This window comes from Geospiza fortis, unplaced genomic scaffold, assembly GCF_000277835.1.
Source record: "Geospiza fortis unplaced genomic scaffold, GeoFor_1.0 scaffold29, whole genome shotgun sequence".
NCBI classification, from domain to species: Eukaryota; Metazoa; Chordata; class Aves; order Passeriformes; family Thraupidae; genus Geospiza; species Geospiza fortis.
The window spans coordinates 941,067-965,478 of NW_005054349.1; the positions used below are offsets into that span (position 1 = coordinate 941,067).

Consider the following 24,412-nt stretch of genomic DNA (forward strand, 5'->3'; position numbering starts at 1 on the left):
CTTTTGTGTGCCCGCTGCGGCTCCTGGCCACGGCGTGGCACGGCGAGCAGCCCAGAGCGGCTCCGGCACCGGGCCGGGCTGCCGGGGACGGCTCTGGGGCATTTTTCTGTCGCTGTGCCCCGGCCGGGCCGGCGCTCCTCGGTCCGAAATGCCGGAGGGGAGGTCAGCCCCGCGCCCGGAGCCGCTGAAAGGCTGATCGGGGAAATCCAGTCCCCTGAATATGTAACAGCCCGGCGATTATTGTCTCGCTTTTACTATTCTCTGTGTTACACAAGTTAGGAGACAAATGCTAACCACACATGAATATCAATCAGATGCCATAAAAGAGCAGCTGCAATGCCTCATAAATGGTTTAATCCTGTTACTAGTGAAATAGCCATGACTTCTCCATTCCTTCGGCACCGAGTCGTTTCAGAGAGGAGGGATGGAAATTAATTTTGCTCTACCTTGGAAACGCACGCTCGCCCCCGGCAATTCGGCGGCGCGGGGGGATGTGCGGTCTTTAAAGTTTTATTTACGCAGAAATAATGCCGGAGAGTCGGGGCATTGTACCCCGTTTTCACAGCGTAAAGTGCGTATATAAGCCTTTTTGCTCGATGGGGGAAAAATCATCTGCAAATAAAGATCGGTCTGTGCTGTATTATGGGATGTCTAGCTTCGAGTGGAGGCTCACAGACCAGATTTCTTGCCAGCTCGGCCCATTAAAAGGGGATGGGACCTGAATGGATAAAAATCATGTTGTGGTGGTGCCCCTAACAGCTACCCACATACGTATAAGCCCCGGGTTTACTGTGACGGCTTGGGGATTAATGAAGTGCGGTTTAATTAAATAATTGGTCAATAGAGAAAGGACAGAAAAAACGAATGCCTGCAGGAAATAATTGGGCTCTCGCATTGCCAAACTTAAACATTTAGGTAAACAAAACAATTAAAGCTTCATCAGGCATTGTTAGACGAGTCAGCAGCGTATAGACTGTTGGCACAGCAGCAATCCCTGCCTTCCTGTGGTTTATCTGCGCACTCGGGTGCTGGGGCTGTGGTCGGTGTGTGTCTGAGCAGGAGTCAGCTGCAGAGCTGGGGAGGCACCAGGCAGGCTCGGCGGCCGTGGGGCACCCTCTCCCCACCCTTCAGGCTTTGCGGTGCCTTGTGTGAGAGATTCTTCACTAGGGCTGCTGGAGACTCTTCAAATGACGTGTTAATTTATGAGGCACATATGAGGGCTGTTCGACTTAGTGGCATTTTCATGCTCAGGCAATTAGCTTTCTGGAACAAGAATATTTGTCCAAGATTTGCCTTTCCAGATAAACTGTATTATTTATTCATCCAGTTATTTGTGTTGCAGCTATTGGATTGTTTTTTTTTAATGCTGTTACCATAACAAGAAGAGGAGCAGAATCCTGACTTTCAGCTGTGCATTTCTGACTGTGCATGGCATTTGATGTGCTTTCCTAGGAAATACCGAGTTGCCCAGTGCTGTGCATGTACAAATTAATGGCAGGGACTGTTGTGGTGCTCACTGTGGGAAGATGAGCCACAGCCACTCTGAGCCGAGCAGACTCAACTAATGCAAGGTGCAAATAATTTGTCATTATTTGCTTGGGTGTTGTTTTGCAGTAACTTTTTTCCTCTGGTGTTTTGCAGAAGGCAAACAAGGCAGTTCATCAGTTGATTCTTTTGGCAGGTGGGAAGCGAAGAGGGAAGGAAAGGCAGAGAAAAACAAGCTTGCAGTGAAATAAAAAGGTCAAAAATGATCATCCTTCTTTGCAAAACACATGGTTGTTCTCAGATTTTGAGAAGGTGAAAGCATTTCCCAGCAGAAGGGGATGTGCGTGTCAGTGTGAGGCAGGAATGGAATTCAATTGGAGAAAAGATCAGGTATGATCAGGAGACAGTCAAAACACCAGCAATTTAGATAAAGCATTAATAAACAAATAGCCTTTGGAGTGTGAGGGAATTGAGCTTGCCAGCTAGTACTGCTTCTGGGTCTGCTTTATTTACTGCTATGGAAAATGAACTGGGGAAAAAATCTGCTATTTGTTTTGAATTTTCATTATGGGGACCAAATTAAATAACTTTAAAAATCCTTATTATGCATGGAAATGAATGCAGGTACCCTTTTCAGTTCATGGATTTTAACATCCCCATTTTTCTCTTCTGCAGGATGGACTTTACTTCTAGTAACTAAATATCGGCAATTACATAGACTAGATCAAAACAGAAGCATTCTCCGTTCCCATTTTTTTTACATGTTTGACCTGAAAATGTTGTGCATGTGAAAATAAGCTAAAGACCGTGTTGTGCCACCAGCCCCAAACCATGACGTAATGTGCATGACTAAGAACCTACACGGAGATGGGGGCCAAGCCCTCTGGGTTCTGCGTAGGAGTTTAGCGGGGCAGGGTTTAGGATGCTCTCAGCTTCTCATTTCCCCTCTGTCCCCCAGGATCGCCGAGTACTCCTACGGGCATCAGAAGAAATCCAGCAAGAAGAAGAAGATCAGCAAGAACGACATCCGCCTGGTGCCGCGGGACGTGGAGGAGACGGATAAAATGAACGTGGTCAGCTGCTCCTCCCTCACCTCCTCCCTTTTCTACTTCGACTACCACCAGCAGACCCTGCCGCTGGGCTGCCGCCGCTCCGAGAGCACCTTCCTCAACGTGGAGAGCCAGAACAGCAGGAACGCGGGCTCCAACCACATCTACCACCACACCTTCACGGGGCAGAGCCCCCAGCAGCCCGACCTCATCATCAATGGCATGCCGCTGCCCGAGGTGAGTGCGGCCAGGGGCTGTGCCCGGGGGCAGCAGGGCTGGTGCTGAGCTGTGCCTGGGGTGGGTTTGTGCTAAACTGTGCCCGGGGGTTTGACAGTGCCAGTGCTGCCAAAATGGGTCTGTCAGTGCCAGTGCTGCCAAAACGAGCTGCTGGGCAAACGGGCACTGCTGGCTTCTGTCTGCTGCACAGGGCAGGTTTTGGTGGCTTCTGTGTGATGGGCAGAGCACAGTTCAGTGGCTTCTGTGTGCTGGGCAGGGCAGGCTTTGGTGGTTTCTGTGTGTTGGGCAGAGCACACTCCAGTTGTTTCTGTGTGTTGGGCAGAGCACACTCCAGTTGTTTCTGTGTGTTGCACAGAGCGCACTCCAGTTGTTTCTGTGTGTTGGGCAGAGCGCACTGCGGTGGTTTCCGTGTGCTGGGCAGGGCAGGCTTTGGTGGTTTCTGTGTGTTGGGCAGAGCACACTCCAGTTGTTTCTGTGTGTTGGGCAGAGCACACTCCAGTTGTTTCTGTGTGTTGCACAGAGCACACTGTGGTGGTTTCCGTGTGCTGGGCAGGGCCGGCTTTGGTGGTTTCTGTGTGCTGGGCAGAGCACACTCCAGTTGTTTCTGTGTGCTGCGCACCCCACGGAGAGGCAGTGATGGAGGATGGGCCGGGGGAGCAGCCAGCACTCTCTGTGGGTTCTGGGGCAGCCCTGACGTGTGGCCATGGGTGGATGCTTCGTGCCCAGACACTGCAGAGAGCCTCAGAGGTGCCCAGGTGGGAAGGGCCAGGCCAGGCTGTCTCCAGGTGCCCCAGAGGCTGGAGGTGGCTGCTTGGCAGGAGCGTTCTGAGTGTGGCGATGCTCAGGGCAGGACACACTCCTTCACAGGAGTTTTTTCAAAGGCTGTTGGAAGCAGTGGTGGTGGCTGTTCCTCTGGGGGCTGCTGGCCCTGCTGGGGTGCAGACCATGCAGAATGTCCCATTGTGACCCCCTGCACACCTGGCCCAGGGCTGTCCCTGCACTCTGCAGGCCCCTGGCTGCCGTGGCAGGGATGTGTGGTACCTGCCTAAGGCAGGGAAGGGGACTGCTCTGATCCACACCATCCTCATCAGTTTCTTCTAATTCTTTGGCTTTCCTGTACATCACAGGCATCATTTAATGTTGCTTGTTTGTCTCTCTTTGAATTATTGTTTGGTTTTAAGCAAAACAATCAAAGGTTTGTCATGTTTCCTGCTTTGAACAGAATAACAAAGCTGAAAAAGCAGCTGAAATATTTATGGCTCTCTCTGTTTTGCGTTCAGTGTGCTGGTGTAAATGCAAAATGCTGTTGCTGAAGGCAGTGGAGCTGCTTCAGATCCATCCTGGAGCTGCAGAGAGCCAGGCCCAGTGCTCTGCAGGGCTGCTGGAGAGGGCTGGTGCTGGGGGCCTGCTCCTGCTGTGGTGGTATTGGCAGAATGCTCACTGAACCCTGGGGTTTGATGCTTCCACTGAGGCAGAACCAGCTCTGAGAGGTTGTGTACCAGTGCTGGCCCACACGAGTGACCTCTGCTGTTGTGGGCAGTGGTCCCTGAGGAATTCCTGTCTTCCTGGAGCAGTGTCTTCTGGAGAGGATTCTGGAGTGCATCTCTGGCTGGTGCCTTGCTATGGGCACTGGAGCAGTGGAGCATCCTGGCAGCCTGTGATTCACTGCCACCACTCACAAAACCCATCACAGGCTGGCATTCTCCAGGAGTGGGAGGTCTCAGGTGCCAGGGAGGATGGAAGGACCATCAGGACCATCACAACTCAGCTGATAAAGTTAACAGGCAGCTGCATGCAGAAGGCACTGCTGCCTGTGCTCCTCTGTGATACAACAGCTGGGCTGGGGTCTCCTGGAGTGTGCCCTCCAGAGATGTCCCTGCCTTGTTCACCCCCTTGTGAGGGACATGGGATGCTTGTTTCTCCCTGTGGCTGCAGCTCGCCCCATCTTCCCATCACTTGTGCAGGTGAGATGCTCTGTGAAGAGTTGGTGGCTTGCCTGGAGGAAGAAGTCTGTCATTTGTAATGGGTGGCTGGAGTGTCGGTGGAACAGCAGCCCTGGGAGCTGGCCGAGGGCAGCAGGCAGCTCACCAGTCCTGCCAAGGCTCTGCTGTGAGAGAAACACGTCCTGGCAGGGTCTGCTCCCTCTCTGGGAGGGAGAGATCCTGACAAAAGGGCAGGATCAGGGGACAGGGTGGAGAAATCCCAATGGGAAGCTGTTTGGAAGTTTAGTTCAGGGTGGGAATGTTGATGTTTTTTGGCAGAACCCCGGTGTTATGGTTCCAGCTGTTGCAGGCACAGCTGTCTTGCTGGTGGTGTGGGTTCTGTTGGCTTCTAAAACTCCTGGTGACCCCTGAGAGTGAGGTGGTTCATTGGTGCGGGAGTGTCCCCCTGTCCTGGCCCTCCGGGTGCCACAGACACTCCCCAGCAGCTGTTCCCATGCAGAGCATGGCACCCCGAGCCCTGCAGCTGTCCCTGCCGCAGCCGCGCTGTGCCGTGGGGCTGGAGGGTGCTGTTGGCACACCTCGGGGGCTGAGGGTGTACTAAACATGCTCCCTGCCCAGAGTTTACAGAGCCAGAGCATGCCCTGCAGTGGTGCTTTGTCCGGGCTGGTTTGCATGGCTATGAAGCCGCCGCTGTTTCCCCGGGGAGGCTCTGTGAGGTGTCAGCATCGGGGGGAGATCCCTGCTGCTCCACCTAGGAGTGCCTTTTCCTGGTGGGAAGGCAAAGCATGGGTTGAGAACAGATAAAATACGAGCTAAATGCGTCTGTGGCAGTGTCACTTGGCATAGGAGGCTGTGGCTGAGGGTAAGCTGTTGCCTCTGCAGGCACGTGCTGCCCCGGCAGCGGTGGGTCTGTGATGTGCTGGGCTTTAACGGGAGCCTCGTTTATTTTAACAGTCAGGAGCCTTGAAATAAAAGTCCCCAAGGATGGCTTGTTTGTGGAGCTTCAGGAAATGTTTCTTCTAGTGCGGTGGCAGGTCTCGGGGCTGGGAATAATTGGGTTTGTTGGTGCTTCTCATCTTTCCCTGGTGATCTGGGAAGGATTACAGAGTGGTGCATGAGGGGCTGCAGCCCCGCTCTGAGGATGCAGCAGGAGTTTGAGCCCACCCTTATAAAGCCTCTCCCTTTGGCTGGGCTTGGCTGTCAGCTCTGCTTGTGCCAGGGTATGGCTGCCAAGAGAGCATCAGGAGCAGGGATATCCACCCCAGGGATATCCTGGGGTGCTCTGGCCCTGCTGGGAATCTGTGGGTGCCATGGTACCGCTCGGGGCACTGCCCACAGCCCCTCAGCAGCCTGTGGCTGTAGGCAGCCATGGCAGGAAGCGTTTGGGAGCAGCTCTGGTGATCCTGGCTGACAGCAGGAGGCTTGGCCCCTGTTAGCTCAGACTTGTTTTGCCACAGGGATGGTGGGACATGTTGGAGCTGCAAGGGCATTGCTGCTCAGGGGCTTTGCTGCTGCTGAGAGCTCTTTTTATCTTCCTGGAGCTGGAGGAGAAGTCAGCTCTGAAACCAAAGGGCTTGTTGTCAGGTTTTGCATGTATATTGCTGGGAGTTGTACCAGGAGATTAAAAATCAAAATTAATAGGAGCCATTAGGCGGCTTCCTTGATAAAAATGCGTGTTGCATTGGGGTGGTGTGGAAATTGGTCTGAGTGCTGAGCCTTTTAGGAACCAGGGCACATGACCTGCATGTAGAGCAGCCCCCCTTGGGTAGCACTTACATGCCTGCATCTCGACGTGTTGGGTGAAAAGTAAACAGTGTGCGTGTGATGGCTGTACCTGTTACATCCACATTTGCACTGCTTTGGGAGATGGTGTTCATTTGCTGCTCCAGGATGGGAAACGCCCTGGGGGCACCGGGGTGGCAGGACCTGGCTGCCAGAGGCCAGGAGGTGTGACATGGAGAGGGACAGCCCTCTTTGAGAGGCTGCGTGTCCCAGGGTGGAACTGGCAGGGAGGCTCTGGGATGGCTCTGTGGGATTGCTCTGGAATTGCTCTCTTGGCTGACTCTCTGGGATGGCTCTGTGGGATGGCTCTGGAATGGCTCTGTGGGATTGCTCTCTGGCTCTCTGGGATATCTCTCTGGGATGGCTCTCTGGGATATCTCTCTGGGATGGCTCTCTGGCTCTCTGGGATGGCTCTCTGACTCCCTGGGATGGCTCTCTGGCTCTCTGGGATGTCTCCCTGGGATGTCTCCCTGGGATGGCTCCCTGGGATGGCTCTCTGGGATGTCTCTCTGGGATGTCTCTCTGGGATGTCTCTCTGGGATGTCTCTCTGGGATGTCTCTCTGGGATGTCTCTCTGGGATGTCTCTCTGGGATGGCTCTCTGGGATGGCTCTCTGGGATGACTCTCTGGGATATCTCTCTGGGATATCTCTCTGGGATGGCTCTCTGGCTCTCTGGGATGGCTCTCTGACTCCCTGGGATGGCTCTCTGGCTCTCTGGGATGTCTCCCTGGGATGTCTCCCTGGGATGTCTCCCTGGGATATCTCTCTGGGATATCTCTCTGGGATATCTCTCTGGGATGACTCTCTGGGATGGCTCTCTGGGATGGCTCTCTGGGATGGCTCAGTGGTGGCAGCGTTGGGAGGGAAGTGGCAGCACTGACCTTGCTCTGTGAGCAGAGCGTGGGTCAGGCGTGCTCCTGCTCTGGTGCTGCTTTGGTAGGGCACTGCAGGAGGAGGTCAGGATGGAGCAGCCTCTGAGCCAACAGGACCCGCACACCCAACAGCTCCCCGAGCTGTGGCCATCCGCCGCCTCCTGGGCTCGTGGCCACCAGCAGTAAGATGGGGAATTACTGGTTTTAGTGGTAATCCCGGTCTAATCCCCCAACCTTGATACACTCCCACATAATCCTCACTCACACTGATTTAGCTGGGGCTCCTCGTGGCTGCAGGGATTATTTGAGGGAGCAACAGTTGCAGGATAAGGCCCCGTTGGTTTCAGATCTGCTTTGTACTACCTGGAAAGCGTTCTGCTCACTGTGGGAAATGGTTTTCTGAGCACAATAGAGCAATTTTCGTTTCAGGCAGCACCGGCAGCTTTTGCTCTGGCTATCTGGCGGTGTTAACTAAAGCACATTTCTACAACACACAAAGATTTTTGTTTTGCAAGAAATGAAATCAGCGTGGCTGTTTCTCTTTCTCTGTCATTTCTCTACATGTCAATTCTTTCTTCCCCTCCAGCTTATCCTCCTCTTCTCTGCTAGCCTCAAAAAGCCCCCAAAGTGTCTGTTATAATCACATTTTGTGTGTTACAACCAGAATGAATGTACTCACTTTAATATGCTGGGTTTGAGGAAATCAGTTTCTGTCTGGTATAACAGACAATTTGTTATAAACCATGCCATTTAGAAGTGAAGGGCCTCGCTTTAGTGCGGCGCTGGGGAAACGTCATGATATATAATTGGAAGGGATTTGGCTTGCTTCTGAGTAATGCTGTGTATAGAGCAGGAAAAAGGGGAAAAAGGAGATGATTTCCAACCCAGAGAAAGTTTGCGGTGTTGAGGCAGGCGGGGCTGATGAGATGAGGCTTATTTTCAGTAGCCATAATAATTACAGCATTATCAGGGATGATGTTCCACTCGTGGGAAGGCTGGCTTCTCAGGCAGCGCTGCCAGCCTGGTTTTCTCCTTGGGAGGGCACTGTAACTCAGCACTTTTTTGTGCCTGCCACTGACGCACGGTGCTGGGGAAGGCAGGTCAGGCTGTGCTCCGCTCTGCCCCCCGAGCCCGGGCAGCCCTGCCTGCAGCCAGCCCAGCCTCAGACAGGAGTGATGCTCTCAGCTTTAGCCATGCACTGCTTGTCCCCTCCCTTGTCCCTGCTGGCCCCAAACCCCAGCAGATCTCTCAGTTTAACTGCTCCCAGAGTGGTTTGTGTATCGCTGTAGGTTCCCTGACCTCTCTGAGTGTCAGAGGCTGACATTATGGAAATCAGCAGCTCTTTATTCCATTCTGAGGTCAGCCTAACCAAATTATACATCTCTTAATGCAATCGCTCCAAGCTGTTGTATGCAGAAATTCCCTTCAATACCTTGCACCAGAGATAAACACAGCAGCTCCCATTTGTGTTTAACCACGCCACGCTGCCTGGGTTTTGGGCAAGCCCTTAGTTCAGCACTCTTTGGCTTTCCCTAAGATCATCACATCAGTTAGGCTGGAGAAGGCAGTTAAGATTGAGTTCAGCTAAGAGCTGAACATTGCCAAGTTCCCCAGTAAATAACACACGTTTTGTGTTGGTGATGTGGGGCTGCCACCCCATCCTGGCAGCTCCTGGGGCTTTCCAGGGGTTTTCTGGCCTGTGCTAGGGTCCTGGTTGGGAGGGACCAAAGGGGTTTGCTCCAAGGGTCCGTGGAGGATTAGGGCTGGTGCTGCAGTAGCTGCTGGTGTTTAACAGCAAGACCTGAGTGCTCCCATGCATATGATCATATTGTTATATATTACATACTGTATGTTGTGTCTTTGTGATATCCTACACAGAATCACAGAATCATTTAGCTCGAGGATTTAAGGATATCAGGTTGAGACAGTAACCTAACACTGCAGTGTTCCCACTTGTATCCCTATGCATTCAGAAAGTGTGTATGGAATTATTACATATTGCACCTAATTATGTGAGTATATAATATGTCATATAATCAGATACATCTCATTTGTTTTTATGCTACTGCTTTTATGGTTCACTTTTACTGGAAGTGGAGAGGCTTCTCTTGTTTTCATAGAATCATAGAATGGTTTGTGTTGGTAGGTTCCTTAAATATTTCCTCTTGGAAAATTTGAATTTCTGATGCACATTTCTAATGCATAACTCGTGAAGTCTATAAAAAAAGCTTTTGCAACTATATTTACATGGCAGATAAGAATTTTCTCTTAAACTGGGAAAGATTTCTAGTAAGGTTTTTTTAAAATTTCATCAGAAGGATAGTCTTGCATGGTACTTTATGGGCTTTCTTACAGCAGTATCCCAGTGAATTTGTGTTGTATCGAGTGATTTGAGCTCTGTGGTTTCTCCCTCTGGTTTCCTTTACTTACAGCATGTGCTCATGCAGAGGCATCACTGAGGCCAAGTGCAGTAGCCTTTGAATAACCTTGTGTGCATCTGCTTGGCTGGGTGGAAGAGCTGGATTTTCCAGCTGCCATTTCCTGAAGTCCCTCCTGAGGGCTTGGAGCCAGAGCAGCTCCTCAGCCAGGTGCCCTTCCAGCTCCTTGGGCTCCTGCCCTCACTGGCTGTGCCTGCTCAGGTCTCTCCTGCATTCCCATCAGCCAGCGAGGGCAGAGCCACTGTGCCCTGCCTGCTTCCATCCGCAGGCTTTGCCTGCAGGCTGCCCAGGGATGAGCCTGCATCCCTCCTGGCGGCCCTCTGTCCTCCATCTCTCCTGAAACCTTCTCACTTCCATTTCTCCTGTGAGCCCTCTCACCTCCATCCCTCCTGGCAGCCCTCTCTCCTCCCTCTCTCCTCTCTCCTCCATCTCTCCTGGCTTTGCCCTCTCTCCCCCATCTCCTCTGCCATCCCTCTCTCCTCCCTCTCTCCTCCTCCATCTCTCCTGGCTTTGCCCTCTCTCCTCCCTCTCCCCTGCCATCCCTCTCTCCTCCCTCTCCTCTGCAATCCCTCTCTCCTCCCTCTCTCCTCCTCCATCTCTCCTGTCTTTGCCCTTCCTCCTCCCTCTCCCCTCCCTCTCCCCTCCCTGCCCTCTCTCCTGCCCTCTTGCCCGCTCTGGCAGCAGCTCCTGCTCTTGTGTGAGGGCTCAGATGGGTGAGACCCCCAGCCCAGCCCACTCCCCCTCTCCTGCCAGGCTGCTTGTGGGGCTGGCGTGGCCTTGCTTCAATAAATTGTTAGATATTGTTCCCAGTAGAGGCTATAGTTGAGTTCCAATCATTTTCTGTTAATTAAAATACAGGATGGTCTTATTTGTAGCATAAATAGTTGTAATCTGTGTACTTATAAGTGTAATTATAATTCAAATTCGAGCGTGCCCTGCATAGGAGATGGGTGGGGTGCTGTGCAGGCAGTGCTGCCCTGGCAGGGCTGTGCTGGGCTCGTGCCCTGGGGCACCCCACAGTCCCCAGGGTCCCCAGGAGAGCATCACCAGCGCTCAGCACAGGGACACTGGGGCAGCTCCCAATGTCACTGTTCCTGCTGGGACAGAGCTTGTCTGTGGCACCTGTTGGAGGGTTTGCTGGAGAGGAGGCACAACATCTCTGCTTCGGGGTCTCCCTCTAGCTCCTTGTCTAAATTTGGAGTGAAGTAATGGCTTATGTCAGCTGGACAAGTGATTCATGCTGAGCCTTGAAGTGTCTCCTGTTTAACATGGAATTACAGAGAGTTCTCCCCGGCCTGGTGAAGGCTGGGGACAGCTGATGCTGCAGCAGGCAGGTGTGTGACAGGTACTGCACTTCCAGAGCCTCTGATGGCAGCTGAGCAGCCACAGGTGATGCCAGCCCTGCTGCACCTGACACCCAGGACAGGCAGGCAGGTGATAAACCCTGTCAGTCAGTGTGCTGGAGTCATCTGCAGGTGAGCTCCTCATCCCAGCGCCCTGTTGAGATCCGGGTGTGCATGCCCCGTGTTTCTCTCGGGGAGCTGGAGCTGTTGGATTATGCCATCGTTTGTACTGGCAGGTGTATGCCACAGGGCAGGTTGTAAATTCCCGTGTTGGTGGATTGCATTAACCCATCCTAAGTCAGGTATGTAAAATTCCATTAAGTGAAACCCCTCTGGCATTTTCTCACCCGTGCTCCAGCTCTGCAGGCTATGCTAATGCAGTGTGTTTGCTCATCTATTAGAAGGATGATGGCTTTAAAATAATAACATTTATCTTTGGCAGCAGACTTACAATAGTGCACACCGAGTACAATTTTGTGAAAGGCTCTGCAGATGTTGCCTCATTCAATCTGGGTCAAAAAGAGTGCTTAGAATCATAAAGGTTAGAAAGAGATCAAATAATTCGGTGGTTTTATTGCTGAATAATGTACTTGGAAAATATCATTCACTGTTATTAGACTAAGTGAGTACAGAAAACACAGGACTCAATAGTCATTTCTCAGTATTGGCTGATTTTACTGTTTTTATAATGTAGCTAAATTCCCTGCTATTGATTCTAGCATCGATTATCGATCTGGAAATGTAAATGTAAGTGATGGTGGGAGCACACAGGAGCTGGGCAGTTGGGGAATCAGGCAGCTCTTCCCTGCAGTGCCTGCTGGTGGGCAGCACATGCTGCGGCAGGCTGAGGCTGGTTTGGGGGAGCTGTCAGGGTTTGGAGAGCTGTTTTCACAAGTGAGGATGAGAAAACAGGAAAACACCCATTCTGTGTGTTCTTTTCCGTGCCGGAGAGCTTATGTAAACTTGCTGAGACAAACCCAGATGGGCTGGGACGCCAGCACCAGGATGGGGCTGGAGCCTCTGTCACCTGCTCCCTCCTGGACCTTTCATATTCAGATTCACATCTGGATGCTCTGGCAGGGACCCAGCTCAGGCGTTCAGTAAGCAAAGCCTCAGGGCTGTGCCTCAGATACAGACCCGAACCTGTCTGCCCTGAAACACTTCCCAGGCGTTTGGGAGCAGTTCCTCTGCCTCCTGCTTCAGCCCCAGGTGCTGGGTCTAGGGGCAGTGCCAGCTTGGGCTGAGACTCTCCCTGGACATCAATTGATTGTGGGGACTGGGTCAGTGGGAGAGCAAAGCCATGTCCCATCTGGGCTCTGTGTGCTGTGGTGAGCTGGAGCAGAGCTGGCAGCATCGCTGTGGGAGCCACAGGCTCCTGCCGGGCTGGGGCTTGCTCAGCCATGCGATGGGTTCCTTTGTTTGGGGAAAAAAAGAGATACATTTTGGAGTATGTTCATCTCCTGTTCCCTGCACTTAGTTGTTGTCAGCATTAATATGCCATTAACACATGCTCATTAGGAGGAGAATGATTGTACCCTGCAGAGTAAGGGGGAAACCTTCATTAGGCACTAACATATTGAACTGAGCTGCAAACTTCACTTGGGAGAGCTGGGGAGTGCTCTGCTCGGCTTCAGGGTTCCCTAATTCCTCCTTTTGGTCTGAGAAAAAAAGCACCTCATCTTCTGGCATGTGTTTTTGGTTGTAAGTGGGGAGGATGTGCAGGTGAGCCTGGGCTCAGCCTGGGCTCAGGGTCCAGCACTGCGATCCTTTTGGGACCTCGAATCCATCTTTCCCCCGATCTAAAACTCCCCCCATCAGCGCTTGTTTTGCCATGCAGAGAGGACACAAGCCCAAGTCACCCCTCCAAGGGCTCTGTTGGCTCTTCAGCCTTAATGAGATGAATTCTTCACGGGGCTAGGAGATGCTGGGGGGGCAGATTTGGAGAGAAAGGAGGTGTCATTTCTGCATGCTCGCTTTTCACACTGTGAGGACATTTTAAGTGTTCGTGTGGCCTTGCTGCCTGCAGTCTGCAGCCATCCCCTGCCATGTGTGACAGGGCAATTGCTGGCCCTGCTGATGGCTGCAGCGGGGCTCCCTTGCTTGCTCACAGCTCCAGGCTGTGCCTGGTGCTCCCTTAAACTCGATCAATAGGAATAATTGCAAGTTCAGGTGGGGCTGAGGGAGGAGGGGGCCCTGGCAGACAAATATTTGCTGATTAAGACCCTGTTTAGGTGCAGATGCCTCTGTGATAGGTAAGAAGGGATGGACAGTAAGGACCATATGTGGTATTTAATCAGAATTTATTCTACTTGGAGTGATTTTGTAGATTTCCACACAACTGGCAGCTGTCCTCTGTATTAGGAGTGAATGTCCTGGCTCTGTCCCTGCCCCACTGCCCTCTGCCCTGGGCCTTGCAGGATTTTTCAGCGTGGGTGCCATCAGACTTTTCAGTGTGGTCCCATCCTCTCTTGCCTCTGTGTAGGCATAGCCAGAGGGAATCCCACAGATCAGTTCTCACCAATAAACCTCAGCAAAGCTAAAATGACATTTGACTGGCTGGAGCTTGCAGTTGTGAAGATAAATGAGAGCCTAGCCCAGCCTGGAGCACAGGCAGGTCCTGGAGGAGGCAGCTCCTTCTGCCCCCAGCAGCAGCCTCAGGAGGAGCAGTGCTGGCTGAGCAGTGCTGCAGCCTGCAGGACAGTCCTGATTGCAGGGTGTGCTGCAGCTGCAGCTCCTTGTGGGGACACCCAGACTGCAGGCTGGGGCTCAGCAGGAGCAGTGCTGGCTGAGCAGTGCTGCAGCCTGCAGGACAGTCCTCATTGCAGGGTGTGCTGCAGCTGCAGCTCCTTGTGGGGACACCCAGACTGCAGGCTGGGGCTCAGCAGGAGCAGTGCTGGCTGAGCAGTGCTGCTGCCTGCAGGACAGTCCTCATTGCAGGGTGTGCTGCAGCTGCAGCTCCTTGTGGGGACACCCAGACTCAAGTTGGAGGGCTTCATCCTGCCAAGGTGAGCACAGAGAGGGCAGGGACTGTCCACTCAAGCTCACGGTGCCTTTGGTGCTCTAACCGCCCTTTTGTCATTGATCCTAAACCTAACGGCAGCATGGCAAAACCAGACAGGTGATCCATGGTCAGCTGCTCTTGTCAGGGAGGGAAATGAGCTGCTGAGGTGAGATACCACCGTGTGACAGGCTGGGTTTGGAAGCTTTTGGGTGCCTCTGTTCAAGGACCATCTCCTGTGCTGTCCAGCTGGCCCCTGCAGCGGTGCAGGTGGGTGGCTGTCCTGGCTCCACCCAACTCTTGGGTATTTTCTGTCTCCGTCTCATCCTGCCACGCAGTGTGCAGGCAGAGCAGGCGCAGGCTGGATGTGGTCCCAGCTCTCCATGTTGGAGACGTGGCTGTGTCCATTTGCTGGCTGCTGCGTGACTCATGTAATCGCCATGCGAAATGCATCATTCATAAACTGTTTAGCGTGACCTTTTGTACGGTAGCACTAATTATTATTATCACAGAAGCCCAGTAAACTAGACTAGTAATTATCAGGGATTTATTTGAATGGACAGCTAAGCTATTCTTGGCAAGTTAGTCAAAGCAGTTGTCATGACAGCCACACAAATGTGTCTTATGAATTGGGTTAATTAGGGTAATTAATAACTGTTGTTTTGCCCTTTTTAACAAGGTATTGCTGAGACACTATCAAAAAATAGCAATTGTACCTAACAGAAACAGTCTTATTTTAGCAGCAATCCTCACATCAGAGAACAGAAGTAGTAAATACCTGTTGGGTTGTTGTTTCACAAAGAAATGTGCCATCCAACCTTGTCTTTGAGAAAAAGCAGGGGGTTAGAGGCTCTGCTGTAATTTTTCTGTTGTGCTTCCCCTTCTGGGCCATATTACCAAGAAATTGATCATCATCCTTGCTGATATTATCATTATTTATTGCAAGGCTGTGCTGCACTGAACTGTTGTCACAGAGAGGTCTCTGCCATGCCCGGCTCCGTGCGGGTGGTCAGGGCAGTCCCAAGGTGCTCCTGTCAGTGGGAGCAGGCTCCACAAGGACTCGGAGCCAATTTTAAAGTTGTGGCCATAAATTAGAGCTGTTTTGCTGATGCATCGTCACCGTCGTCATCAGGACAGCAGGTGCCAAAGCGCCGCGTCCTCGCTCGGCAGAGCATCTGCTTCCTCTGAAAGGAGCTTCTGCTGAATACATGCATTTCTCAGAGAGCCTCAGAGGATCCTGAGCTGAAAGAGTCCCACAAGGATCCTGGAACCCAACTCCTGCTCCCTCCAGAAACAAAACCATGACTGTCGTCCTTGTTGTTGATACTGAGTAATGGTAACTAAAGCTCTTAATAACCAAATAGCATCAAAAACCCTCAAAGGGGAAAAAACCATAGTGCCCATCTCAGGGAGCAGCCTGGGCACCCTTGGTGGCCCTGCAGTGGGCTGCAGACTGTGGTGGGTGATGATCCTGTCCCACAGCAATGGGCTGGGTGCTTTCAGCACAGAGCGCTGTCTCCCCAGGGACTGCAAGATTTGGTGCTGATTATTAAAAATGACCCAAGATTATGGATGCAACTGAGGAATATTACGTAAGTTTTGTAGAAAAATGACCTGAATAGATGAGTGAAGGCTCGGGCTGGTTCTCCAGCTGCACTGAGCTCTGTCTATTTATATCACCCCTGGGCTTTCCAAGCCCTCTTTTAACTAAAGCTCATTTGATAACGCATGTCTTTTAAAAAGAAAATAATAATAATAAAAAAAAAGGAGGAATAAAAAAGAAAGAAGGAAAGGAGGGAAAAAAACCCTAAAGAAAAACACCTCTATGGAGAAGGTAGGGTTTTAATGAAGAAATATTTTATACTATTCTCCTACAACCTTAGGGCTAATAGCCTGGAACTGGTACTTTGGCTCCTTAAAAAGCCCAACAAGACAAGCCAATTACGGCCTCTGAAACATTTTTATTTTTAGTTCCTTGTAATAGCAATTTATCCTCGGCTATGGTACATTAACTGGAAGGAACAAGAAGTAGTAAGGTTTTGGCATCTTTGTAATAACCAAGGGGCTGTGTTTACCAGGCTGTTAATAATGTGGGGTGGCTGTGGGCAGGGGAGAGGGCAGGGTGGGGATGGAAAAGGGCACCCAGCTAGTGCCCGGCTGAGATCTCCTCGTCTGGTGAGGGCTGTGTTGTCATTCATTTCCCTGCAGTTTGTTCTGGGAGAGCACAGGCTCCTGTTAGCTGAATTGCTCAGTTTCTGCTGGCCCAGAGCTGGTAGCTTGGCTCAGAGGGGAGGAAGGGCTGTGCAGAGGGTGCTGCAGCGTCCCCAGGGGTGCTGGAGCTGCTGGCACCTTTGGGAAGGGCTGAGCTGAGCAAAGCCAGCTTCACATCCACTGCCCATGCAGGTCAGACAGCGAGGGCAGTGGGAGGAAGGCCAGTCCTGCTCAGGTTTGCTGCCAGTCTCGTGGCTGCAGGGAAGTTCTGTGGGCTGAGAGCTGCGTTTTCCTGCACAAGCAGGGAAAAAGCATTAAAATAGGGGAAAACTGGTTTTGATAAAGAGTTTTGTTGTGAGCGAAATCCCCTGGAGGCTTCGAGTGGGAGCTGCCTGAGGCTATCCTGATTGCAAGCCTTCCCATGCAATTCCAGATAAACACTGTGAATGATAAAACCATGAGCACGCAGCACAGGGTTTGTCTGGGTTTGATTATCTGCCACGGTGGGGGGGTTTGAGCTGAAGCCGGGCAGGAGCTGCTGCTGCTGCAGAGGTCCCAGGGCTGGGTCTGGGCTGTGCCAGGGGCAAGCCTGGGAGCAGCTCTGGCCTCTGGTGACGCCGTGGCAGGAGGATGGCTGGGGCTGTGTGGGCTGGAGAGCTCCGTCTGCTTGCCCAAAAACCAGAAGAAATGGGGTTTGCACTGGGAAAGGGGGCAGGGCCAAGGTCCCTGTGGCCCCTGAGTGCCCCAGGGCTGGTGCATGCTCGGGGGGCATCCCCTGGCTCTGATGTGCCGAGCTGGCAGCAGCATCTCACGCCTTCCCTATTTTTAACTCAGCTGCAAGGATTTTTGGGTTTTGGTTTTTCTTTTTCCTTTTTTTCCCCTCCTTCCTCTTGCAGTGACAAATCTGTGATTTCTCCTGTTCCCTACAAAATGCATTGGCCTGACCTGCCACTCCAGAAGGTGAATGACAGGGAGTTTTATTTAGCCCTAGAGATGGGAACATTTAAAAAAAGGTTCTTCTGTTATATTTGTTTTCATTCCTAATGGCAGGAGGCAGGCAAAGGACAGTTCTGAAAGGTTTTTTTAACAAATCTCGAAGTCATGCCCCATCACCCTGGGCCTGCTGATTAGACCCAGATTGTTTCTCTCACTGCCTAGGGAGGGGTGTAGTCTGTGCTGGGAGCTGCATGTGTGGATCCACTGCACATGTGAAAGTCCCAGGTTCAGGGAATGGGGAAACCCTCTTCTATCAGGTTTATTGGCTGTTCCGTCCCTGCAGGGAGCTTTCCTTGGCACTCTGAGGCAGGAGCCCTGTGCAGGAGGCTGTGCCCCATCAGTGGGCACATGGGAGAATGTGTCTGTATGCTCCTCTCTAGACAGCCTGCCCCACTTTTGGGTCAGTATTTTGCTTTTCAATAGATTTTGAGGAGTGGTGCCAAGCGGGTGTCTGCTGTGATGGTTCCAATGGAGGGATCCCTGTGCCATGCCCCCCAAAAAGCTTTGGGGTTATAGATACCATGTGGATGTAAGGCAGGTGTTTTAGGATTTTTGCTCTTCATAACCATCCTGTATTTTTCTGATCTGCTGGCAAATCCAGCCTGGTGACACAGTTTGTGGCTTTGTGGGGTGTAATTTTGGCTTTGTTGTGTGTTGCTGCTCCTGGATTCAATCTGAGTTTTTAATCCTATACCTCTTTTTCAAAATCACATCTCAGCAGCAGCTTTTCTCTTGCCTCCCATCCATTTTCAAACAGAAAATGACAAAGCCTGTGTTTATTTGGGGAGGGGACAGGAGTTCAGCGTGGATTAGTGGGATGCTTGCACTGTAATAGAGTCTGGCTTGATACTGCTGCTTAGTCTGATGAGAGGAGTGATGCTAAAGGATGAACTCTCCCAGTGATTTCTCTGCAGTGCTTTTTATTTCATCAAGAGAAAATGGAGGCTGGACTCAGTTCCTCCAGTGTTTAATAATGTCCATCATAACAGAATGCCCGTTATTTAAGCTGCAGTAGTAATTAGAGGCTTGGTGGTGTTAAGTAGCCATAGAGTCTGGCTCTGAGGAATGTTCATTGTACCTCATTAAATTTGGAATTACTGCTTAAAAGGCCAGAAATAAATATTCTGTTTATATTTTGGGGATGGTAAATCTAAATGGATGCTGTGTTTGCACATCCTCGTCTCTGCTCGTTCCTGCTGAAGTGAGCGAGGCGCTGCTCCAGCAGGCTTAGGCAGCAATCAGTCTGCAAAACAGCCTAACCCCAAACCCAAGCCTGGTTTCATTGATCAAGTGCAGGAAAATGATCTGCTGTATTACATCTAATTATAAAACATCAATATCAGATGCTAGATGCACTTACTGGTTCAGAGGCACTACGCTGTAGTTCACAGTTGGCAGTCTCCTGTAGGAGAAGCTCTGTCAGCGAGCTGGGCGTGGGGAGAGGGCTGCAGAGGGACATGCCAGAGGTCAGGTCCTTCCAGCTCTTCCAGGTGATGGCTCCTAAATGCTCTTTAAGGGCTGAATTGCTTCGTGTGTTCCTTCTGTCTTGCTGGGGCTGTTGGCAGTTAGAGGTGTGTCCTCTGCTCCTCTGCCCCCTCCCTGGCTTGTGCTGCAGTGCCCATGGAGTGGCTGGGGCTGCTGATGGGCACCAGTGAGTCCTTTCCAAAGGTGCTGACCCTGCAGGGGTGTCAGAGGCACAGCACAGCTTGGCTGTCGGGGGACACGTGGTGGGTTCCTCACTGTGACCTGGGCATCGCTCCCCACACTGCGTCTGTCAGCGTTTGCTGATTTTCCCCCATGGTGGAAGCCCCAGTAGCTGTTTGGTGGGGTTTGCACTGGTGTTTAACCCAAAGCCTTGGGCTGCTGCTGCTCCCAAACCTCTGGCACCCACCGTGCCAGGAGGTGCCAGGGTGGGAGGGTCAGCACCTGGGGCGCAGGGGTTTGGCATGTCCCAGCTGGGTGTGGCTGTGGGTGCTGCAGGTGCCGCCAGTGCTGGAGCAGAACAGGAGCAGAGCTCCTCACGTGGGTCAGGCACTGCACCTGGTCACGGTCCTGGCCCCCGACCCTGCTCTGGGGCAGAGGAGGGCCACTAGCACAGGGCTAATTACTAATTATGATCCATCACACAGAGCAGGGGAAATCTCTCCTGACGTCCTTTGAGTGCGCTCCCAGCCCGGAGCTGGATCCGATGGGTCTCTGCTGCTGTGCAGGGGGAGAGCAGCCCATGGTCTGCTGGGTCTGTGCTGCTGTACAGAGGGACCCCAGCCCTGGATCTGCTGGGTCTCTGCAGAGGGACCCCAGCCCTGGATCTGCTGGGTCTGTGCTGCTGTGCAGGGGGACCCCAGCCCTGGATCTGCTGGGTCTCTGTACAGAGGGACCCCAGCCCTGGATCTGCCTCTCCTGCCGGTGTACAGAGGGACACCAGCCGTGTGGCTGCGTGTGAGAGCATCAGCCCCAGCCTGGGCTCCTCTGGGCCATGGGCTCCATCCCAGTGCTCCATGGGCTTTCCCACTGCGCCTGCTCCCTGTGGGAAGGAGTCTCAGACCTCTTCCTTATTTCCCACGGGCTAAGTAAGCAGCTTGCTAAATGATAATGACTTTCCCTCATTGCTGATGCATACTACATTTGACCTGGTCCCTACTTTGAAATTTTCACTGTTTCCCGAATGCAGCTGGAGCGTTCTTATTTAATTTGCATGAATTTTATATCACCCACAATACAATTCAAACCATAATAATTAAATGCTGGTGAGATCTCCTAATAGGCAGCATCAGTTCTATTGCAGATGCTGGAGCCTGAGATTGAGTGGCCCATGGAGAACAGGACTGAGGATACACAAGGACCAGGACAAGTGGTCTTACAAGCCCTACCCTTCCCACCAGGGAGGCCCAGTGGACTTTGGGGAACAATTTGCCATTTCTGTGGTCCCCAGTGATGCCTGCAGCACAGAGGGAAGGCAGGAGACTGGTGCTCCGGGTGGAGATGTGCAGCTTGAAGCAGAGGATGCGGAGACGTCGATGTTTCTGGAGGATTTTGTGAAACCAAAAGGAGAGATGCACATTGCAGCCTTGGAGAAAGGTCCGCTTTGTTTTTTAATAATAAAGGGTGACATGCAAGCTTTATTAACAAGGCATGTAGGGGAAAAAAGGCTCAAGGGATAACCCTGAAAAAGTGGTGCTAAATGTGTCATTTTTATGAAGCTGATTTTGTGAAGAGTCCCTACATGCTTTGGCAGGAGGTTGCAGCAGGTTTACAGTAATTTGTGGAGAGACAGAAATGTTTTCACCCTGAAGTGAGAAGAAGGGCAAAAAATCCCTGTGTTGAGACGCTTTAGAGCCATCTTCTGAGGCAGAGGCTGGCAGATGGATGGATACCTGTCACTTCGGGTCGGGAGAGATGGGTCCAGCTCCAAACAACCATGGACTGTGCTGGGGGCTGATGTGAAGGAACCAAGCCCTTTATCGAGAGCCTGCATCCACATGCTGGATTTTCACCTCTGTGGAGTACGGTTTGAAAGATATCCCACATCTGAAACTGCTGAAAGGAGGAAGAGTGATGAAGAACCAGGTGCCAGGCATTGCCCTGAGGCGAGCAGGCTGCAGGGACACGCCTGTGCTGCTCCCAGCCTGCTGGCACGGCCCAGGACACGGCCCTCCACCCTGGCACCGGCCCTGCCAGCATCCTCTGTCTGTCCAGCCCTGCACAGTGCTGCTGGTGCCCAGAGCTGCTGCAGCCCTTTCTGCTGGCACTGCATGAGTTCCTCTGGAAGCGCTTTGGATGCGCCAGGGTTTATTTCTGTTTCTAAGGCAGGGAGTGAGCAGTCCTTAGAGCAGTGCCCTGTTGCTAACAGACCCTTTGCTGTCGGGGAAGTCCCCCCATCGATATCCAGGTCAAGAAGAGTTACACTGACGTTTGTACATCTTTTTTTTTTTTCATTTAATGGAATTGGCAGTCCTCAACCAAAGGCAACCGCTAGGGGAAAAAAAAAGTTTAATATTTCCCTCCTGATTGCTCAGTTTGGAGTGTGTGTGTTGTTATATTTATATTTATATTTATATTTGTAGATGTAAGGCAGCGGCAAAAAACGTTTTTCAAATTAGGCGCTGGTAAGCCGTGTGGCAAGCCAGGGCTCTCTGATGGCACTGCCACCAACACGTCTGCATCTGGAGAGCAAGGACAGACCTGTCCCTGGAGGACAGCAGGGCTTTCTCCTCCAAGAGAAATGCAGGCTGAGGCCTCAGACTTCATGCAAGGTGTTCTTCAGCGTTTCCCAGTTTCTGGAATGTGTTGTTTATTCTTGGCACGGCAGCTGTGGGGCTGATGGTGACAAGTGTGAGCATCCTTTCTTCAGTTACAACGAGGAGATAAGGGCTGGCAGCATGCTTGGGAGGCCCTCGCTGTGCCTGGCTCTGAACATGGAAAGGAGAGGCTGGACTTGGGGCTGGGCTCCCCTTTGATTTCTACAGGAGTGATGCTGATTAGTGAGAAAGTGACAGTTCATTTGCTCTTGCCAAAATAATGAAGAAGATGAGGGCCAGCCTCTCAGTGAGGCACTTGATGAAGAGCACGCTTTCATCGGTGCCAGCCAGCCTTACCTTTTCCCTCTTTTTTGTGCTTTGACTTTGTTCTTTGGGTCTCATTAAGAGAGGGAGTGGATCCTTTCCCAATTAAAATGTTGACATGTTGAAGATGCTCTCCTTTCCCATCATTTTGCCTCTGTTTGTAAGTGGTTGCACCTTGCAGGATGAACTAGAATTAAATCAAGTGAACTTTGATTGAATAATGCAAGCTGCAAAGCAACCCTTCTCCATGAAAAATCCCATTTCTTTTTTATTTTTCTGGTTTGATCCCCTAGTCTGCATGGAGATAACCTTGACAGATAATCCCATGGCTAAGTAAAGAAACTGGGCTGGAGGGAACATGCCAGTGTGGGAAGGATGAGCAGCCCACCCTTGTGCCAGCGTGGGCAGCACAGGCAGCTCTCACCTCTGAGGGTGCAGGGAAGAGGATTTCCCATCCTTGTGGCCATGTCACTCCTTGTTTTGCCTGAAATCTGGAAGTAATTATCATTACTTGTGCTGTGTCCAGTGGTGGGGGAATTCCAAGCCTGGGAACGGATGCTGTGTCCAGCCCCTCAGGAGCTCTTTTGTTCTGTGTGGATTTTGGGGTTTCATAGTGCTGCAGAGCATCCTGAGCAGGGGACACGTGTAGCAGGAATACACAGGAAGGACATTACCCCAGTCCATTGAACAGAAATCAGGGGGAATTTGCTTGTTGCTGAACGAGTTGAGCCAGGATTTGGTCTTTGTTTTTGGTTTGAAATCAACAGCAAAGCTCCCAGGGATGTTGTTCCGAGGAGGATTTAGTGCCAGGTCTGTGTCTGGGCTGTGGCAGTTTGATGGCAGCACATGGTGTCTCCTCAGCCTGTGGGATTTTGGTGGCAGTGGTCAGACTTTCCCTGTGGATGACCTTGGGTGTTCCTTGGCCCATGAAGCCTTGGTGATGCAGTGTCCATGCTCTGAGTGTTTTAAAGCTCTTCGGTGTACCTGTGTATATTGAAATTGCTGTCTACATCCTCTCGCCCGGCTGTTCCTCTCCTGGCTTTCCCAGGGCTGTGCACACACAGGGATGGAGGTGATGAAGCAGTGGTGGGTGCAGGGGTCTCCCTGCTGCTGGGCACAGTTCTGGGGCTGGCGATGCAGGGATGGAGCCAGCTGAGGCTCTGGGCTTGTGGGAGCTGATCCCACATCTGCCAGTGCTGGGTGATGGGGGTGCTCCCCACCCTGTGAGGATTGTGCCAAAGCTGGCTCCCATCCCTTCTGCCCTCTGTTGGCTTGGCCGCTCTCAGCTCATTTGCAGGGCTGGGGGCTGCTGTGGGACCCCCTTGGCATGGCAGCCCTGGGACAGACAGACAAACACAGGCTCAGGTGATTTCTGGGGTGTTGAGGTTCTCAGGTATCATATGTAACCCACTCCCTTGGCACGGCAGCCCCGGGACAGACGGACAAACACAGGGTCAGGTGATTTCTGGGCTGTTTAGGTTCTCGTATCACGGATTGAAAATCCGTGTGTCTGTCTGCTCCTGAGCTCTCAGCACCAAAGTCATCCGGCAGGAGCAGGGATGCAGGAGCTGCAGGGACCAGCGGTTTGTGCAGTAAATCTCCAGCGTGGCTCCCCAGCAGTAATTACTGTGTGCAAGTAATAACAGAGCTGTGCTCAGTGCTGGCCCAACTCCCCCGGCTCGCTGCTCCTCGCCTGTTTCTCTCTGGGAGGTTCCTGTTTGGTAAATTAGACATTGTGCTGTATTTCAGAAAAGGTTACACTTAACCAAGGCTGCCTGTGCTTTATGATCTTGGCAGAGCCGTGTAACCTCTGCTGGGGCACGATTGGATTTCACGTTGGGCTCTGCTGCAGCGGCCCCACTCCCTGCATCCTGCCATTGTGATTACGTTAGCAGCAGACTCTGCTTTCCTTTATTTATTGAGACATTAAAGATGCATGCATTTATTTTTACCATGTTCATAATTGCCATAAAAACAGGCCATAGCATCCCAGAGCAGCTCTTTGGGAAGGAGAGCAGCCGTGGGGCTGGGGCCAGGAGGAGGCAGGACAGGGCTGGGGGCCGGTGGATGCTCCCATGTCTGGCCTGGGAGGATGCTGCTCTTGTCCTGGAGGAAGGGGAGCAGGGCAAAGCCTGTTCCTTCTGCTGCTCAGGGGGCAAGGAGCCCCCCAGGGCTGGTGCTGGTGGGAGCCCAGGTGGGGTCCCTGCGGGTCTGGGGGGATTTGGGGTGGATGCACAGGTGGGCTGGAGTGCCTGACTTGTACAGGATCCTGCATCCTCTGGGCTCCCTGAAGTGCAGGAAGGATCCTGGCCAGGCTGTGCAGATCCTGCACTGTGGTGCGCCATGCATCATCTCCCATCACATGCTATCATGCACCTGCCACTGCACAGCACTGCACAGCTCCCACTGCACAGCTCCCACTGCACAGCTCCCACTGCATGGCACCACACAGCTCCCACTGCACAGCTCCCACTGCACAGCTCCCCCTGCACGGC

The 24,412-nt window shown here is 52.2% G+C and overlaps 1 protein-coding gene across 1 annotated transcript in view; it reads left to right on the top strand.

Annotated features, from left to right (window-relative positions):
* Window positions 1-24,412, top strand: part of PCDH19 (protocadherin 19) — a gene marked incomplete at its 5' end in the record, with an annotated part of 33,569 nt that overhangs the window by 2,496 nt on the left and 6,661 nt on the right. The window contains one exon of the mRNA XM_031058818.1: window positions 2,444-2,771. Within this exon, the coding sequence (XP_030914678.1) occupies window positions 2,444-2,771 (328 nt within the window). The remainder of the gene's footprint in view (window positions 1-2,443; window positions 2,772-24,412) is intronic.